We start from the raw sequence: 17,803 nt of genomic DNA, 5'->3' as shown, positions 1-17,803 counted from the left end.
AGTCACCTTATCACACCTACTCTCATTCTTAGCATTTTCAGAATGTCCCTGAGATTTCCATCTAGACCTCTTTACAGTGTCAACCTTCCAGCAATATTCAGTAATATAATCTCAATTTCCTATTATACCAATACCAGCCCCAAATCTTGTTTAGTTCAGAAAGGACTGTCGGGAATCCAGGAAAAGAAGAGTCCTAATAGGGAGTTACATCTCAAATGTTACATCTCCCTAGATGTAACATTTGAGCATGCTGACAGTCCTGGAGAAGGTACTATCAATGTTTGTTGCACTGAGAAGAAGCACATGGAGACAGAAACTTGTTCTATCCAGCAGATCTGGTGACCATCATGTGGTTCAGACACTGGAAAGATAATCCATGATCCAGTGGATGAGTTGCCCCTTAATTTTGGAAGACTCCATAGAAAATCCTTGGAAGAGAATATACAATGAATCTAGCAAAAAGAAAACAAGGACCACATGGATCTGGGACAGATCATTAGGTCAAGGGTAGATTTCAGAATTATGAAACTAATCAAATCAAAACTTACCCTGGGCTTTTGGGACCCACATGACTGCAGAGTTTAAAAAAAAAAAGGCAAACAGAAGTCAAATATACTTCAAGACAGGGATCTGATAACAAGGAAGAAAACATTTATGCAAAAAAAGAGCTTACTCTAGACAAGTATCCTTAGGCAGGGATATCTGGGGTTGTTTCACTTAAATTATCCACATTCATCACAGTGTTGCTGACAAGATGTTCTGAATTAGGAATAAAGCTTAACCCAGATTTGGAAGTTGAATCAAAATGGGAGTAGGATTCATGGAACTAAAAATCAAACAAATAATACAGGATGGTAATGATCAAATCCTACCAAGCATAAGTGGTTAGTCAAGTGTATTTGCACTCCAAAGAAAGAGAGCACAATGTCATTAAAATATAAAGAAATAATAATGACAATAACCAATAACAGCAACTATAAAACATGATATTCTTGCCATGTACCAGATAATCATATTTAATACTTAAAACAATTCTGCAATAATTTGAACCCTTAAAATTATTCTTGATGAGAATCCTCAACTTCAAAAAAATTTAAAAAGTTACCCAATAAAATATATTTACCAAAAGCTGTACTGACCCTTGTTTCAAATACACTTCTATTTTTATGAAGAACAGAAAGATTTTTTTTCTCATTAGCCTTTATGACTATCTTATTACACATATTTATGCCTGCCCTACTAGTCACTCCTAAGGTGTATACTAATCATATTTGCAAAAGATCAAAATAGAATTTAATAAGATCTAGATCAGTTAATTTGGATACTTGACTAGGAAAAAGATTGGTGCAAAAATCAGAAGACTTGGGCTAACTTATGGGCATGTTGCTAATTCAAATGTGTCCTTGGATGAGTCTTCTTTTATATTCTGCACCTCTGTTTAATTCATTTTTAGAGGATGTAAATGCCTTCCACTTTCTTATCTCACTGGAATACTATAAGGACAAATGAAGTCATATGGCCTTGGAATAGCCACTGGCTTCTCTGGCCAGAGACTGTGGGAAAAATGTCAATTTAAATCATTTTACTTTTAATTTTTCTCCATAGGGAGGTATTGTGGGAATAAATGTGTGAGCTGATATTTTAAGCATATTTAAGAATGACTGCAGTAATATAAGTAAACAACTTAAGCATCTGGAAGGAAAAGTGCTGTGTACACTTGGGGGTGATAATGATGCTGATAGTGATGATGAAGAATTTTAATAACAATAAATCTAAGTGAATTTCACTCAATGTACTAGAAGTAAATAAGCTCAAGGACATTAAGTTCTCCCAAAGGTTAGTTTCACTATCCAGTTTTGCAAATAGAGTGTTCATGACTTTCTTGATCTCACATTCTAGACAAAATGTAGATGTACCAATGCCATATCTTTCTTTTGACCCAGAAAAATATTCATGCCAATTGTAAGGATCAAAAGAAGCTTAAGTAGTTCTTATGAAAGCATGTTTAATTTCCAAAAACTGTATCTTTCCAGTGAACATATGTGCATTTTCTGTTCTTAGCAGAATATGAATAGTGTAGCTTCAATGCATAAAAATAATACAGTGGGTTTTATTTTATTTTATTTTTTTACAGTCATGGTTGATTGCATTCCACCTAAATAAGTACAATCCAGGCAGATGCTATAAACCCAAATCCTGCAGAGTAGTAAATTTTATTCATGAACATACACATAGCTGTCAGAACTAAAGTCTTTGAGTGTTTTACAATAGAGACACAAGCTAGAAATAAGGCTGACCAAGATCAGGAGTATAGAATGCTGATCTTATGGAAATCTCAGGAAAGGGCAATGGGTGCACTCACTCAAAACTTTGGACAGCAGAACAACAAGAATGAACCACATTTTCTGCCACCCTGTCTTGGAATCCATAGAAATGATTGGCTAATGCAGCTTATTTGTTCATATTGAGATTTGGTAACCTTATTTTGAAATTTTTTTTTCATTTTTACTTCATCCTCTAAAGTACTGTATTTTTGTATATTTTGTATATTTTTTGATATATATCATAATAGCACAGTCACTGATATAAAAATATAAAAAATATAGAATAATATAAAAATATTTTTAAAAATTTCAAAATAATTTTCTGGGATTTTAACTCACAGGACAAAAATCCATAGTGGTTTCATGAAGTTGTTATCAGTGATTTATTTTAAACTATGATAATTGAATATGGGAAGAACCATTCAATCATCTCTGTCTTTGATTTTTATTAGGTATGATAAAAAACTAATTCATGGGTAAAACTGATAACTCTTATATTGTTCTGTTTTGTTGATATTTTGTTGTGTTGCATTTTGTTTTATATTTTCTCCATGTAAAATTTGCAACAAATTGATGAAAAAGTTATAATGTTTAATTTAGTAAAAAAATGAGTAGCACAATTAATAAATCTTATCTTTGTGTAAACTTCAATAACTATGATAAATAAAACCACAAATGCACGGGTTAGGTTGCTTCTTGCAATCTCATCACATTCTTTTACCAGTTTCTCAGGACTCCTAGCCCTCCTTGTTTGAAACCTAACAGGAGAGTTCAAGAATCAAACATAAACATAGTAGAGATTAATTACTTTTTTACTTGTAGGTTAATATATATTGTTTAATTAGTGTTTTCAGCACCATAGGTGAGTATCTTATGCAATAGCATTTCCATATCCCATTTTTAAGGGCCTTATATAAGTTTATTTAACAAAAGGCACAATCCTCTCTCTATTTGCAAGACCTGTTTGTAATTCTGTTTCTGTCAATGAGAGCGATTAGAATTCAATATGGAAACTTACTAGCTGAAGTGTCTCTGCAGTCAATCCTTTACAAAACTGAAGATCCATTTTACCTGTTTAGGAAATACAGATTTTCTTAGGGCTGATTTCCATTCCCTTCACTCTTTCAATTAAGAATTATGGGGTCCTTAGGATCCACCGTGACACCCTGCTCTCTTTCCTCTCTTGATGCCACCCTAGTCAATCTGAATTTTCTGTTTTTGAACTCTGTTGGCTAAAGCAGGTAAGACCACTGAATTTGAGTGAGAAAGAATGGGGCAATGTAGTCAAGGGGAAGGGGATACTTCAGCAGCCTCCTAAAAGAATCTCTAAAGGAGGTCTGGCGCCGGCGAAGAAACCAAGAGAAGGCTGGAACCGGGATCGGGACCAGAGTTTCGCTCCTTGCTGAGCGGCACCCAGGGCCTAGTGGGCTATGGGGGAGCCTGCTTCCTTGGTCACTGAAGACCAAGCCAGTGGCCGGAGCTGGTGCTTGAGGCGGGTGGGGATGAATGCCGAGTGGCTGTTGCTGGAGGACGGACGTGAGGTGACTATAGGCTGAGGATTTGGTGTCACATACCAACTGGTATCAAAAATTTGTCCTCTGATGATTTCTCGCAACCACTGTGTTTTGAAGCAGAATCCTGAGGGTCAGTGGACAATTATGGACAACAAGGGTGTTTGTTCTGAAAAGGCAGAAGGTTTTGCAGCAGCAGAGTCTGAATGGTTGAACAGAGAGCACCTGGAACCATTAAAGCTTTATTTCATCCATAAGGGAGACCACATCCAGCTTGGGGTGCCTCTGGAAAATAAGGAGAATGCAGAGTATGAATATGAAGTTACTGAGGAAGAATGGGAGAAAATTTATCCCTATCTGTCCCCAAAGAGTGACCGGATGAATGAAAAAAATAAGGACTTGAGAACTAAAAGGAAATTTAGTTTAGATGAATTGGAGGGTCTTGCAGCTGAAGGCCCCTCAAATTTGAAATCCAAAATAAGTAAAGTGTCATGTGAACCTGGTCAGCCACTGAAGTCAAACGGGAAAGGTGAACCCTCTGAATATTTCGATCCTAAGTTGACTTCTCTTGAAGCACATGAGAAGACCCCAGGGGCCAGTATTTGCCCTGGCCCTCCCACAGTCATAGAGCTTCATCAAAAGAAGCAGAAAGCCTCAAATTCTTCAGCATCTCAGAGCAGCTTAGAGCTGTTTAAGGTGACCATGTCCAGGATTCTGAAGCTAAAATCACAGATGCAGGAAAAACAAGTTGCTATTCTGAATGTGAAAAGGCAAACCCAAAAGGGGAGCTCAAAGAAAATCATGAAAATGGAGCAGGAACTGCAGGACTTACAATCCCAGCTGTATGCGGAGCAGGCTCAGCAGCAGGCAAGAGTAGAGCAACTAGAAAAGACTTTCCAGGAAGAGGAGCAGCATCTCCAGCATCAAACTCTAATGGAAGAGATAAATCGCAGTAAGAAGGATTTTGAAACAATCATTCAAGCTAAGAACAAAGAATTGGAGCAGACCAAGGAAGAAAAGGAGAAGGTGCAAACACAGAAGGAGGAAGTGCTTAGCCACATGAATGACGTGCTAGAGAATGAGCTCCAGGGTATTATTTGTTCAGAATACTTCATTGAGGCGGTCACCTTGAACTGTGCCCACAGTTTCTGCTCCTACTGTATCAATGAATGGATGAAGCGGAAGATAGAATGCCCCATTTGTCGGAAGGACATTGAGTCCAAAACCCACTCCCTGGTTCTGGACAATTGCATTAATAAGATGGTGGATAATCTGAGCTCAGAAGTGAAAGAATGACGAATTGTCCTCATTAGGGAACGAAAAGCAAAGAGATTGTCCTGAAGACCAGCGTGAAGGACATTTGAAAGACTCCAAGGCAATGGGAGCTTGGGATGTTCTTGAGGAATGTCTCTGGGTGTGATTCGGGCCACTCTGGAGGTCATCAGAGACGCCACGTGGGACAGAGACTGAGTTAGGAAGCCCTGCATCACCCACCTCCGTGATGGCCAGCTCTGCTGCCATCGTCGTCTGAAGCAATACCAGGACTCACAGCACCAAGTGCTTCAGGGTACTTAACAGACTGCTTCACTACATGTTGGATGGGTTATTTAAGTTCTGTTTTTTGTTTTTGTTTTTTTAATTTGTTGTTGTTGTTTTTGCTACCTCAGAAGCACTCAGTTGATGTTCGTTTTAGACAGTTGGGTGTACCTCATGCTGCCCCTAAAGACAGCCTGTTTTTGACAGTCTAGTTTCTCTCTTCTTTGTGAAAAAAGATGTAATTTCTTGGAAATAAAATGTAAAACCTAAAAAAAAAAAAAAAGAATCTCTAAAGGATGAACCATTCTCTGAACACCATGGCATAACAACCTCTTCCCTCTACAGCCACTGTTCTTAAAGGAAACAACTAAACCATTTGATGCCTTTTATGTTTCCTCCCTAAGAAAGAAAGAAAAAAACAACTTTGAATGAACCTAGTCAGTAAAGAAAGGTCAAGTGGAACCGTTATGGCACATTTTGTTCAGGGAGTCTTTTTTTTGCTCCTCCATACTGAGCAAGATAAAGGACCCAGTTGGGACAGCCACACAGTGGTTCCTTAATTGAGTCTTCCATCTTCACAGAACTAGATGCAAGAGTCATTTAAAAGGAATAAATTCAAAACCAAGTGCAGTTTCAGAACAAATTGTCCACACCATCTAAAAGTGAAGTTCTTTGAAATCCTGCTGCTGCTTCTGCCACACCAGATCCTTTCTAATTTCAGGCAAAGAGCTCCTGTGTTTAGAGTGAAGATCCCTGTACTGAAGTAACATTTGACTGTTCACAGTGAGGTACACTGTCTCTCACATGAAAGTATTGTTCAAAGTTGCATTTTCTCAACTCTGTTCAAGTGAGAGAACACCATGTGAGGGATCTGTAAATGTTAGATACATATTTCTGGGAATCCTATGGAGACACTGGGCTGAGTCTGATCCACCACAGAATGTCAATGCAGTAATGATAATTGAAAATATTATTATCATAGTACCAAGTGACAAAGAAAATGAGTTGAGAATTACTATTAGATTAGAAGTTGGATGAACATCAAGCTTTATATATTTAACCAAAGATCACGAAGGTCTGAAGTTTGCAAAATGTCCACAATAAGAGACATGGTAAAAGAATAGTTGAAGGCAGAAGCTGAAGTTTAAAGACAGCATGAACTATATGCACAATGAGTTGTTTTATCCTAAAAGAAAGTCATTAAATTTGTTCCTGGAAATTTGAAATGACCAAGATGATGATCAATGAAATTTTTAAAAACAGCTTCATTAAGACATTATCCTATGGTTCAAATAACCTATGCAAATAGAAAACTGGAGAATTAAGATTTACATATCCAATTACTATACGAAAGTATAACAGCTACTTGGCAGGCATAGAAGATAATTGGCACGACAGTCATTTGACTTGTATTGTGATCCTGGATTTATCAGGATATAACTGATTGACACCAGGCAAATTTAAGCCATAGTTTACATCATTAAAATTAGAATTTATAAAATTATACCTTTTGTATAATAGATAAATGATGTTATTCTTTATTATAAAAGTATAGTAAAAGATTAAGGCAGCAAGAAAGATTTAACAAGTGAAGTTATACCCCTACTCTCTGCTGTGTCCCTCAGTCCAATTTTTCAGAGAAAAAAATCATTATTAATACTTTCCTGGAAACCTTAACCAAAACTTACAAACTTACATATGCAAATGCTTCAAAAGCAAGTGAAAATGTTATTACACACACTATTCTGTACATTCACTTATTTACCATATTCATATATTATATACAGATTTGTGTCTCCCAAAATTCATAAGTTGAAGACTTAACCCCCAGCACCTTAGAATATATTTGGAGATAATGTCTTTTAAGAGGTAATAAGTAGAAAATTAGGTCATATGAGTAGGCCTTGTTTGAACATGACTGGAGTCAATAAGAAAAAAAAAATGTGGTACAGGCATGCACAGAGGGAAGACCATGTAGGACGCTGAAAGAAGATGACCATTAGCAAGACAAAGAAGAGACTGCTTCTGAAGAAACCAACCCTGACAACACCTTAACCTTGAACTTTAGGCCTCTTGAGCTCTAAGAAAAGAAGTATTTCTGGTTTAAGCCAATCATTGTATGATAAACTGTTATGGAAGTCCCACCAAATTAATACAAGATATCATAGTTATTCCTATATATTGGGATATATATATATATATATATATATATATATATATATATATATATATATATATAAAACAATTGTACAAAATTTGGTTTTATATGTATGATACAATTGAATTTACAGTAATCTATTCGTGTAAGTATAGGTTACAATCTTCCTCTAGCTTAATTACCAGAAATCAATCAAATTCTTTCCGAAATAAAAAACATTACCTTCAGCCTCAACAATTTTTCAGATTCAGTGATTTGTTTTGGATAAAATGTTCACAAGGATAACATACAAGGAAACAAGGAAATAAAATAAAGTGCCTGAAAACCGAGATAAATATACAGACAATAGATTTCTATTTCTGCTCCTAAAGAGGTAAATGCTACAGGATGATCCCTGTTTTCTTGACTTGAAATTGAAATACATTAAGAACTTTTCAGAGACTAGGTAAAAAGTGGATGTTTTGAAAAATAGTATACAAATAAAAAAAAATTCTAACAACCTATCTTTCTGCCTGAGGTCAATCTCTGATCTATGGTGAAGAAAAAGGAAATCAAACAGGGCTTAGTAATTTCATTGAATACATAAGACAGATACTGAATTATAGGAGACTAAAGGGGCTAGAATTTGCAGATCAGGGTGCCAGGGCATCTAAGCTGAGAATTATTTTCAGTAAATTGTAAAAAAAGACCATTTGAGCTTTTTCTTGAATGGCAATCTCTACTTTTATAGGAGAAAACTCTTATGAATCCAGGTAAATAACAACATGAGTGATGGAAAATTAATGAGAAATATAAGCAAAATATTTTTCAAAATTCATGCAGACCTGCACATTTTCTTGTTTGACACATGATATATTCAACAGAGAATTTTAAAGGATGATACAAAAATGATAATACTAAACTAGTTCTAGAGTGAGGATTACTTTAAAACTGTCCTAAAATAATCTAAAACAAATTTTATAAGATAAACTGTTGTGTCATTAGTTTCATTGCTTATTGGCTAAAGTCCAGTATGCTTTAATAATGCAACAAAACCCATTACTCAAAAACGTATAATTCCAAATATTTAGCATTGAACAAGAAAAATAATAGGCACATGAAATAACAGATACATTTAATTCATGAGTAGGGAACTAGAAAGTAGTCTACCATGAATGTAGTTGGAGTTCTAGAAGTTCAGAGAGCAGAAACAAAATATTGAAAGATATAATGCAAAACATTTTTCAAACTTGATAGTATCTTTATGACTTTAAAAATCTCAATATAGCCCAAGAAGGATAAACAGAAAGAAAATCAAATCAAGACATACAATATTCAAATTTCTGAAACCCAGAGACAAAGGGGAATATCTCAAAATAGCCTGTGAAGATATATATGTTACCCATAGTAGAATAATAACTAAAGACTTGATAAAAATTATGCAAAATGGAAAAGGTCTTTAAGGTCCTAAAATAAAATATTCTCAATGTAGAATTCAATGCCTAGTGACAATATACTTCAAAAATCAAGGTGAAATTAAGAATTTTATACACAAATAAGAACTGAGATTATCCCTTAATGGACAACCTACAGTACAGCCCTTCTGTATTTAGTGTGGATGCATGAATTTAACCTAAGTTTCTCTATCCTGTGACTATTGACTTAATGTCAGAACATAGCTATTATGGAGAACCCATAATACTTTGTGGAAGTGACTGTCATTGCTATTGCAGAGCATTATCATCATTTCTGTCTCTATCAACTAGACAACTGGAGCATCATTTCCACCCAAGCCTAGAGGAGACTATCAGAAATGCCTATAGATATTACCAAATCTCCTAAGAAGTCAAAATCATCACTGAGAAAATCACCAATCTACATAAACTAATTAATGGACCACAAGTACTTATTATGAGGAAAAACAGAAAAGACAAGTTTTGCTTGAGTTTTCACATTTCATTAAAACATAGCTAATTGTTTAAAGGAAGAATATTAGAAATTAATTCTATAATTTTTATCATATTTATATGTAAAATTGGAATACTACAAGAGACAGGGAGAAATGAAAATACATTCTTGGAAGTTTCTTATAAATGGCAAAGAATTTCAAGATAGAGTGTGATGTATTAAGCATGCATTTTATAATATGTAAAGCAAACAATAACATATTGAAACAAGTATAAATAACATTACATATTTATATATGTAAATGATATGCTACAAATGAAAAACTATACAACAGAAGCAAGCCCACAAGTGATCCCTGTGTTGTGTTAGGCATGGATTCAAAAACAACTGTTGTACTTCATGCCAAATGCAATAAATTTGACTCCGAAAGTCAAAGGTTGAATTTTTCTCTCTTATGTGAAAACTAGAGGGAAAAGTATTTTTAATAATCATTCTATTTTTTATTCTTTTTAGATATATATGACTTTAGAGTATAATTTGATATACTGTATTTATATTGAGTGTGTTATTTATTCATATATGAACACAGAAAAGTTATGTCCCATTCAATCTACTATCTTTCCTATTTTTATTTCTGCTTTCTTTCCTTCATTTCCCTTTGTGTAATTCACTGAACTTCTATTCTTTCCCTCTCCCCTTGTGTGTGTCAGCATCCGCACATCAGGAAGAGCATTCAACCTTTGGTTTTGGGGGATGAGCTTATTTCACTTAGCTTATTTCACTTTAATCCTAGGTGCCCTAGGATTAAAAAAAATAAGAAAGGGAAATTTATACAACAGGATCTCATAAAAAATAGAAGAAAGAGCAAGAGAATAGAAATAGGGGACCACTGAGGGGAAGGGAAACAGAAAAAATTGGGTAATGAAGTTAACCAAATTATGCTATGTGCATGCATGAATATAATACAATGCATTCCAATTTTACATATAATTATAATACACCAATTCAGAAATAAATAAATAATAAATAAAGAAAGAAAGAAAGAAAGGGAAAACCAAAATAATGGAAGAAGGAGGTGAGGAGGAGAGAGGAAGAAAGGCAAGGGAATAGTACTGGGGATTGAAATGGAGAAAACTATGTTATATGCATTTATAAATATATCAAAATGAACTCCACCATAATGTATAATTATAAATGAAGTTTAAAAACTGTTGTACATATATTCAAAATCGTTCACATGATGACATTTTGACAACTGAAATCTCTTCTAAAATTGATATACTATTTGAAATTAAAAGATGCATATTGGAAAGTAAAACAAAACATAGATCACTGTGAACTGAACAGACTAAGGCATGAAAAGAAAGGTATGGTAATTATAGAACAGGCTTAAGAGACATATAGGACTTGCATACAATATGTAGGTAAGTGTGATGCCAGACTAGAGGAGAATGAGGAAGGTAAATGTGCAGCATAAAGAGAGCACTGAGAGTTTCTCAAATTAAATAGACTTTATGCCACAAATACAAGAAGTATTAAAAATAACAAAACATGGATTTGAAATCATATGTGAAATCCAGCTTAATATAAGATAATACAAAATTTATGGTTCAGAAATAAAAATAAATTTAATTATCAAACAAACCCATAGTCGATAAAGTACATGAGAAGAGGATATTTGATAGCAATGATATTCATAATAGTAGGAAAACAAAGTTAGATTGTTTAAAAATAGGTTGGGAATAACAGTTTACCAATAAGGAAAGATAAAGTTGAATATGTAACTTATTCTTTGTATAAAGTTTGTCCCATAAATATGGGTCATTGGTAATTCTCAAGGGAATAAGATCTTCATAATTAGGACACAAAATCAAGCAAGATAAAGGGTGAAATTAACACATTTGGTTACATGAAAATAAAAATTAACATATTAATTTTAGTTAATTAGGACATTAAACAAGAAAAGAAAATAACAAACTACCAGTTCACACTGAGATTATACTTCAGGTTTTGTTCTTATATTCTCAAGTAAGATATACTTTTATATTTGCTTTTACATAGGAGACTGTGATTAATATTTGTAGAAAAACATTCATGAAGAATAATTTTGATTTTTCTCAAAATTCATCAGCCCTACAAATGAGTGTTAAAGCTTTTAAAAATAGATATCTTAAACTTGCCATTAATAATCTGATCTCAAGGACCCCTAGGCTTATTCCAAGCCATTTTGATCTCAAAGGGTATATGATTGCTATAACCATATGCCAGGTCCACTCACTGAAAACTCAGTGCTTCACAGGGGTTAGGTGGGAAAGTGAGACAGGCTGTGCAGCTGCTTTTTATTGCACATAGTAGAAAAATATATAACAAAACATTTCAGTAAAGCTCACCCAACCTACCTATTGAATCACAGAATGAACAAACATAAATCAAAGCTGACAAAGTTGAGTCTCTCTCCTCAGAGGTTTGAAAATAATAATATATCATCCTCTAACAATACACTATCCATCCTCCCCCACATCCTCTCTCATCTTGTTGGCAAAAGGTCCCTCTGTTAAAAAACAAACCTTCATTATACCAGTTGAATATAATTCTCATGCCAGGGAAAGAGTATCAGATTCATATTAAAGAGAAGACTGTTTTATACAAGGACTGGCCAGAAAAAGACTTAGAGATGAATTATGTTGAAGCCTGCTGTGCTCCTTTAATGAAAATTCTAGTAGGTAGCCAGATGTTTTATTGGGGAAGGAAATCAAGAGAAACACAGATTGTCCTGCCATTCAACTGAATACTGAAGCTGAAATTAGAATGACTCACAAATGAACATAATTGCCTGGAATATTTTTTTAAAGAAAAATAAAAATCCTACTCCCTATTTTTTTCTTGGTAAAATAAAAATCAGTTTTCTATTGTGAGAGTTTGGTATACCCCTGTGGCAGAAACAACTAATGTTGGTAGTTATTCTGATATTTGTTCTACTTCTCTTCCTTACTAACAAATTTTTAATCTTATTTAGAATGGCAATGTGTTAGCTCAATTCAAAGTGGTGGTGGCGAGGGGGGGGATCTTTTGAAATAAAAAGTAGTCCTGTGACCCAATCATGGCTTCTGAGTTGAGATGCAAGTAGGATGTATTTCTTAAGAAGCTCTTTGCAGGGAACTAACTCAGCTGGCATTAACATTCTCTCTCTCCCTCTCTTTCTGCCTCTCTCCCCACCTCTCTCTATCTCTCTCTTTTCTCCCTCTTTTTCTAGTGTGGAAACTTGAATTTAGCCAAGATAGCTCAAATTTGGGACAAATGATATGATACCAGAAGGGGATTAGTCATCTCATGATGATGTAGCAACAAGTAGAAAAAAGCTAAGGATAGCTGGCCGAGTGAAAAATAGAGGATTCTAATAAGGCTGGGTGTTAAAGGTGTCCAGAACTAGACAGTGATGCTGCCTGTTAAAACTGTGAACGTACTCGATGTCACAGAATCTAATAATGCAGAGTTGTTTCTACACAGCGATGAACTACTTATTTCTACAGTTCTTGTGTATTTAGAAAAATGTTAAACAATATTTTTTTAAAAATAGAACAAACGTATTGATCTTAGTCAATGCAATTGCTAACTTTGCTGTATAATTTATCCAATTTTTTTCCTTTCTACAGTATTACCATTGTATGGTACTATAATTATTATATTGTTTCAGCCAACTTACAGAAGACTGACTTAGGGTTGAAGGGCTCCACACTTCCCTGAGTTTTTAAACTTAAGTAAACTCCAAAAGTAGCATTCTAGCAGACTAATGTCATTGTACTTACTATGCAAGCTTTCATTCTGTCATATTATCTCTGATATCCTGTCCAATATTATGAGAGGTAGAGTTTGGAAATGACCAAATGATGGGATGTGAAAATTCTCTAAATGTAACAGCTCCTTTTCTTATACTAGTACCTATATAGAACCAGGAAACATAAAGACCTCTGAGACTAGTATTAGGTTGTTGAAATTTCGGTAATTTTCATTGCAATATTTATCCCAAAATATTTACACATTGAATCATTCTGAACTCAATTTGCTGAGTATTCATGATCTCTTGGATCAGCCCACTTATTGGAGCATAAGAAAGAATACCAACTTGTTTGGTGCTGTTTTGTTTAATTTATGGTCTTCTGCTCAGTAAGTCATTTGCAATACAAGTCACAGACATTAATTATTTAAAATTAATTTCAGTATAAAGTAATGAGCTCTAAGGAGGAAATAGAAGCTGGTACTGTGGGAACATACCATGGACTCCAGGTGGAGAAAAACTACTTGACTAAGTTGACTCTTGCTGGTGATGATGCACTCTGCTAAAGGATTTATGTTTTTCAATATCTATTCCTATATTTCTCTTCTTAAAATTACTTATGGCTTGATCTGGCCAAGTCAGAGAACTCAAATTCAAAGAATCTAATATTTTCTAGAACCCCAAATTCCTTGCTTTATAGCATCAAATGTTTTCACAAAGCCTCATTGATCTCAAATCTGAAAAAAAAAATGGCAAGACTTCTTCACACATTTGTTTCAACCATAGAAGACTAAATCAATTCCTTCACTATTTGAGACTGAAGAATTGCCTTGGAGATGGTGTAGTAAGGGGTGAGGAATCTGACCCATGGGTTTCATTGCTAGTAGAAGTGAGGAGGACCCCAAGTTCCCAGGAGAAGACCTGGACTCAGAAGTCTCAGACCCTGAGTGGTGCTGCAATGAGGGCATATCAAAGTTATGATGGGCAGCTGACTGAAGCACTTCACACCTTAGCTGATGGGGAAGAAGCAGAGAAAGGCATCTGGCTGCTGTGGAATACATGAGTCTTACAGACTCACTTCTCCTCATGAGCTCTGCTAGAGGCCATGGAATGGAGTCAGTTGGTGAGAAATACTGATACAGAGAGATGTAGAAGATGAGAGGTTTGAAATATTCATAGATCACACATTAATCATATAAGATGTATTGAACTATTTACAGAAGAAAATGTGTCATATAGTTATATATGTTGAAATTGATGTTATGTTTGGTTACTAGAAAGAAAATATTAAATTAGATAATTTTAAAACTTAGGTCTTAGCAAGTTAAATGAAGGCACAAGTGAGTTAGGGTTGAGGGGGTCATTTACTGTTTTACTTATCACAAACACAAAGGAAAAATTTAAAAAGAGCTCCTTTCAAAATGACTGTAAATGTGACCAGGTTTTATGAGAGACATGAAAAATGCTGTGGGATACCGGGGAAGACACAGGGGAGAAAACTGCCTGTAGTAACTGGGGAAGGTCAGAGGAAAATTAAGTGAAGTCTTATGGAAAACACGGAATGTTCCTGAAGACACCCACGAGCCCATTCCAGACAGAAGGGACTACCTGTTCAAAGAGCTACTGAGTCCGAACTTTTTCATAGGAAGAAGAAGGAGTGTCTGTCTTGTTTGATTAGGTTTCAGCTTTTTAATTTTTAAATCCAAGGAACATATTAATCAATTCATGTTCTAGAAAGGGAAATACAGATGTATTATGAAAAATAGCAGACTAGGAAGAAATTGATACAAGGAGACCAGTTTTATTCTTTCTTTCGTTTTTATTTTTATTTCATTTCTTTCTCCTTTCCTCTCTTTCTTTCCGTGATAATTTGTGAGGGCCTACTATATTCTTGGACCTGAGCATTTTCTTCTTTAAAGTTCAAAGCAACTCTATGTACTAGATATCATTTCTCCCTTTTAGAGACCCTGAGAATCAAACTGAGGAGATAAACATCAACTCTGTTCACATGGTTCACATGGTCTGAATCCAAAACATTGAGCCCCAGGACCCTGACTTGTACTATGTTGCTTATTCTTTACACATTTATTTTGTTCTAAATTCAATTCACTAAGTACACATTATTCCTACAATGTGAATTAAAGTGTCATCATTAGATTATTAGATACATTGAAAGTTGATACATGTGTACACATAACAGCAATTTGAACATCATTATTATTTTAGTTATTTTAGGTTATTCTGTGAATTAAGCCATTTACTTCTACAAACAGTTTAAAAATGTTTTAAATAGAAAAAACTGACTTTTTTGAAAATTATTTGAAAAAAATTAAAAAGCATTATTAATGCAAATAACTTGTAAGAAAATAAAGGAGAAAACACTCTACAAGCTAGATATTCAGACATATAATAATTTTATGCCAATTTTAAATATCAAGTTATTTCTCTTGGAACTTCTCAGGTATATAAAACATCATTGCAGATATATATAATGTGTCCTCTTTTCTGATTCTTGTGTCTCTTTTTCTTGTCAAGTTGTGTTGATATTTTCAGAATAATGCAGAACCAATTAAAATGTTTCACTATATTTTTATCTTTTCTTAAAAATAGGTTTTATTTTTGAAAGTAGTTTTGTATCATCAGGAAAATTAAGTGGAAAGAATTTCCCTATACCCTTATGGCTCCACACACGCAGAGCTTCCCTATTATCAACCTCCTCCACCAGAATAGTCCATTTGTTGATGAGAGAATCTCATCTAACACTAACAGATTACCACTTAAAGTCCACATTTTACACTATTATTGATTCTTGGAGCTGTGCAGTCTATGAGTTTGGACAAATCTGTGACATTTGTCCACCATTGTAGTATCATACAGGGTAGTTTTCCCCTCGAAAAGTCCTCTGTGCAGTGCCTCTTCATTTCTCCTGCTGTAGACTGGACGTGTCTTCCCAGAATTTATATAGTATAGCCTAAAATCCCAATGTGATAGTATTTCCATGTGGGGCCTTTGGGAGATAATGAGATCATAAGGGTGGGACCCTGATGAATGGGAATACTGCCCTTATAAAAAATTATTGGGGAGTTTTCTCTTTCCTCCTTCCCCCTTTTTTTTATATGAGATACAATGAGAAAAAACATGGTTATTTGCAAATTAGGAAAAAGGCCCTCACCAGATCCCAGAGATACCATATCTTCCAGAGTTTTAGTTTTGGATTTATTTATTTTTTTGAGAGAGAAAGAGAGAGAGAGAGAGAGAGAGAGAGAGAGAGAGAGAGAGAGAGAGAGAGAGAGAGAGAGAGAGAGAGAGAGAATTTTTTTAAATGTTTATTTTAGTTCTCGGCAGACACAACATCTTTGTATGTGGTGCTGAGGATGGAACCCGGGCCATACGCATGCCAGGCGAGCACGCCACTGCTTGAGCCACATCCCCAGCCCGAATTTATGAACCTCAAAAACTATGAGAAATAAATGTTTCTTGCTAAGCCACCCAGTCTACTGTATTCCATCAGAGCAGCATACGCTAGGACCTTTCACTCCCCTAATCCCTAGAAACTACTGATCCTTACACTATATCCATAGATTTGGCTTTATCACAAGGCCAGAGAGTGGAATGATACAACAGACAGAATTTTTGAATTGGCTTCTTTCACATAGTGACATACATTTAGGTTTCCTCCATGTCTTTTTATGCCTTGTTAGCTCATTTCTTAATATCGCTGAATAATATTCTACTACAATGCACCACAGTTTATTTATCCATTTATCTTCTGAAGGAAATATAGGTCATTTCCATGGTTTAACAATTATAAATAATACTTCTATAAATGTTTAAGTGTAGGTTTTTGTGCATACATAAGTTTTCAGTTTATTGGAATAAATATGCACCACAATTGCAGGATCACCTGGTAGGACTATTTAGATTTGTAAAAAATAAAATCAGCTTCCATGGAGGCTTACCATCTTGCATTCCCATTGGCAACAAATGATTGTTCACATCCTCACCAACATTTGGTGTTGACAGCATTTTTTTCTGTATTTTAGCTATTTTCACAGATATATAATGTTATCTCATTGTTTTAGTTTGCATTTCAGTGATTACACACAATGTTGGACATCTTTTCATTGGCTTACTTTCCACTTGTTTATCTTCTATAGTGAGGTGTCTGCTCAAATCTTTTGCACGTTTTTAATTGGGTCGTTTTGGTTCTTATTGTTGAGACTTTATAGTTCTTTATATTTATTAATAACAGTATTTTCAATTGCATTTATGTATTTTTTTCTAATCAGTGGCTTGTCTTCTCATTTATTAAACAGTGTCTTTCACAAAACAAGTTTGCAATTCCAATGAAGTTGAGATAATCAAGTCTTTATTTCATCAATCATATCTATGATGTTATATGTAAAAAGTTATTGCCCCATCTAAGATCAATTAGGATTTTGCTTATGTTACTTTCTAGGTGTTTTATACTTTTGTATTTTACATTTAGACCTATGATACACTTAAAATTGATGTTTCTGAATGGTGTACAGTGAGTGACTATATTCTTTTTTAGTTTAACATGAATGTCCAGTTGTTCTAGCACTATTTGTTAAAAACAATACATTTTCTC

General features: G+C 34.5%; 1 protein-coding gene and 1 long non-coding RNA gene across 2 annotated transcripts in view; both read left to right on the top strand.

Moving 5' to 3' along the window:
* Nucleotides 1-17,803, top strand: part of LOC144370603 (uncharacterized) — a 40,188-nt gene that overhangs the window by 19,548 nt on the left and 2,837 nt on the right. The gene's annotated exons all lie outside the window — the stretch shown is intronic.
* Nucleotides 3,755-5,645, top strand: LOC101963224 (E3 ubiquitin-protein ligase RNF8-like). The gene is given in 2 exon segments (XM_078031357.1): nucleotides 3,755-3,995; nucleotides 4,029-5,645. Coding segments are annotated over 2 exon segments (1,389 nt in total). The 3' UTR covers nucleotides 5,177-5,645.

This window comes from Ictidomys tridecemlineatus, chromosome 14 (genome assembly GCF_052094955.1).
Source record: "Ictidomys tridecemlineatus isolate mIctTri1 chromosome 14, mIctTri1.hap1, whole genome shotgun sequence".
In the NCBI taxonomy this organism is placed as follows: domain Eukaryota; kingdom Metazoa; phylum Chordata; class Mammalia; order Rodentia; family Sciuridae; genus Ictidomys; species Ictidomys tridecemlineatus.
Note: the sequence above shows the minus strand (reverse complement) of the source record. Positions and strands in the feature narration are given on the sequence as shown.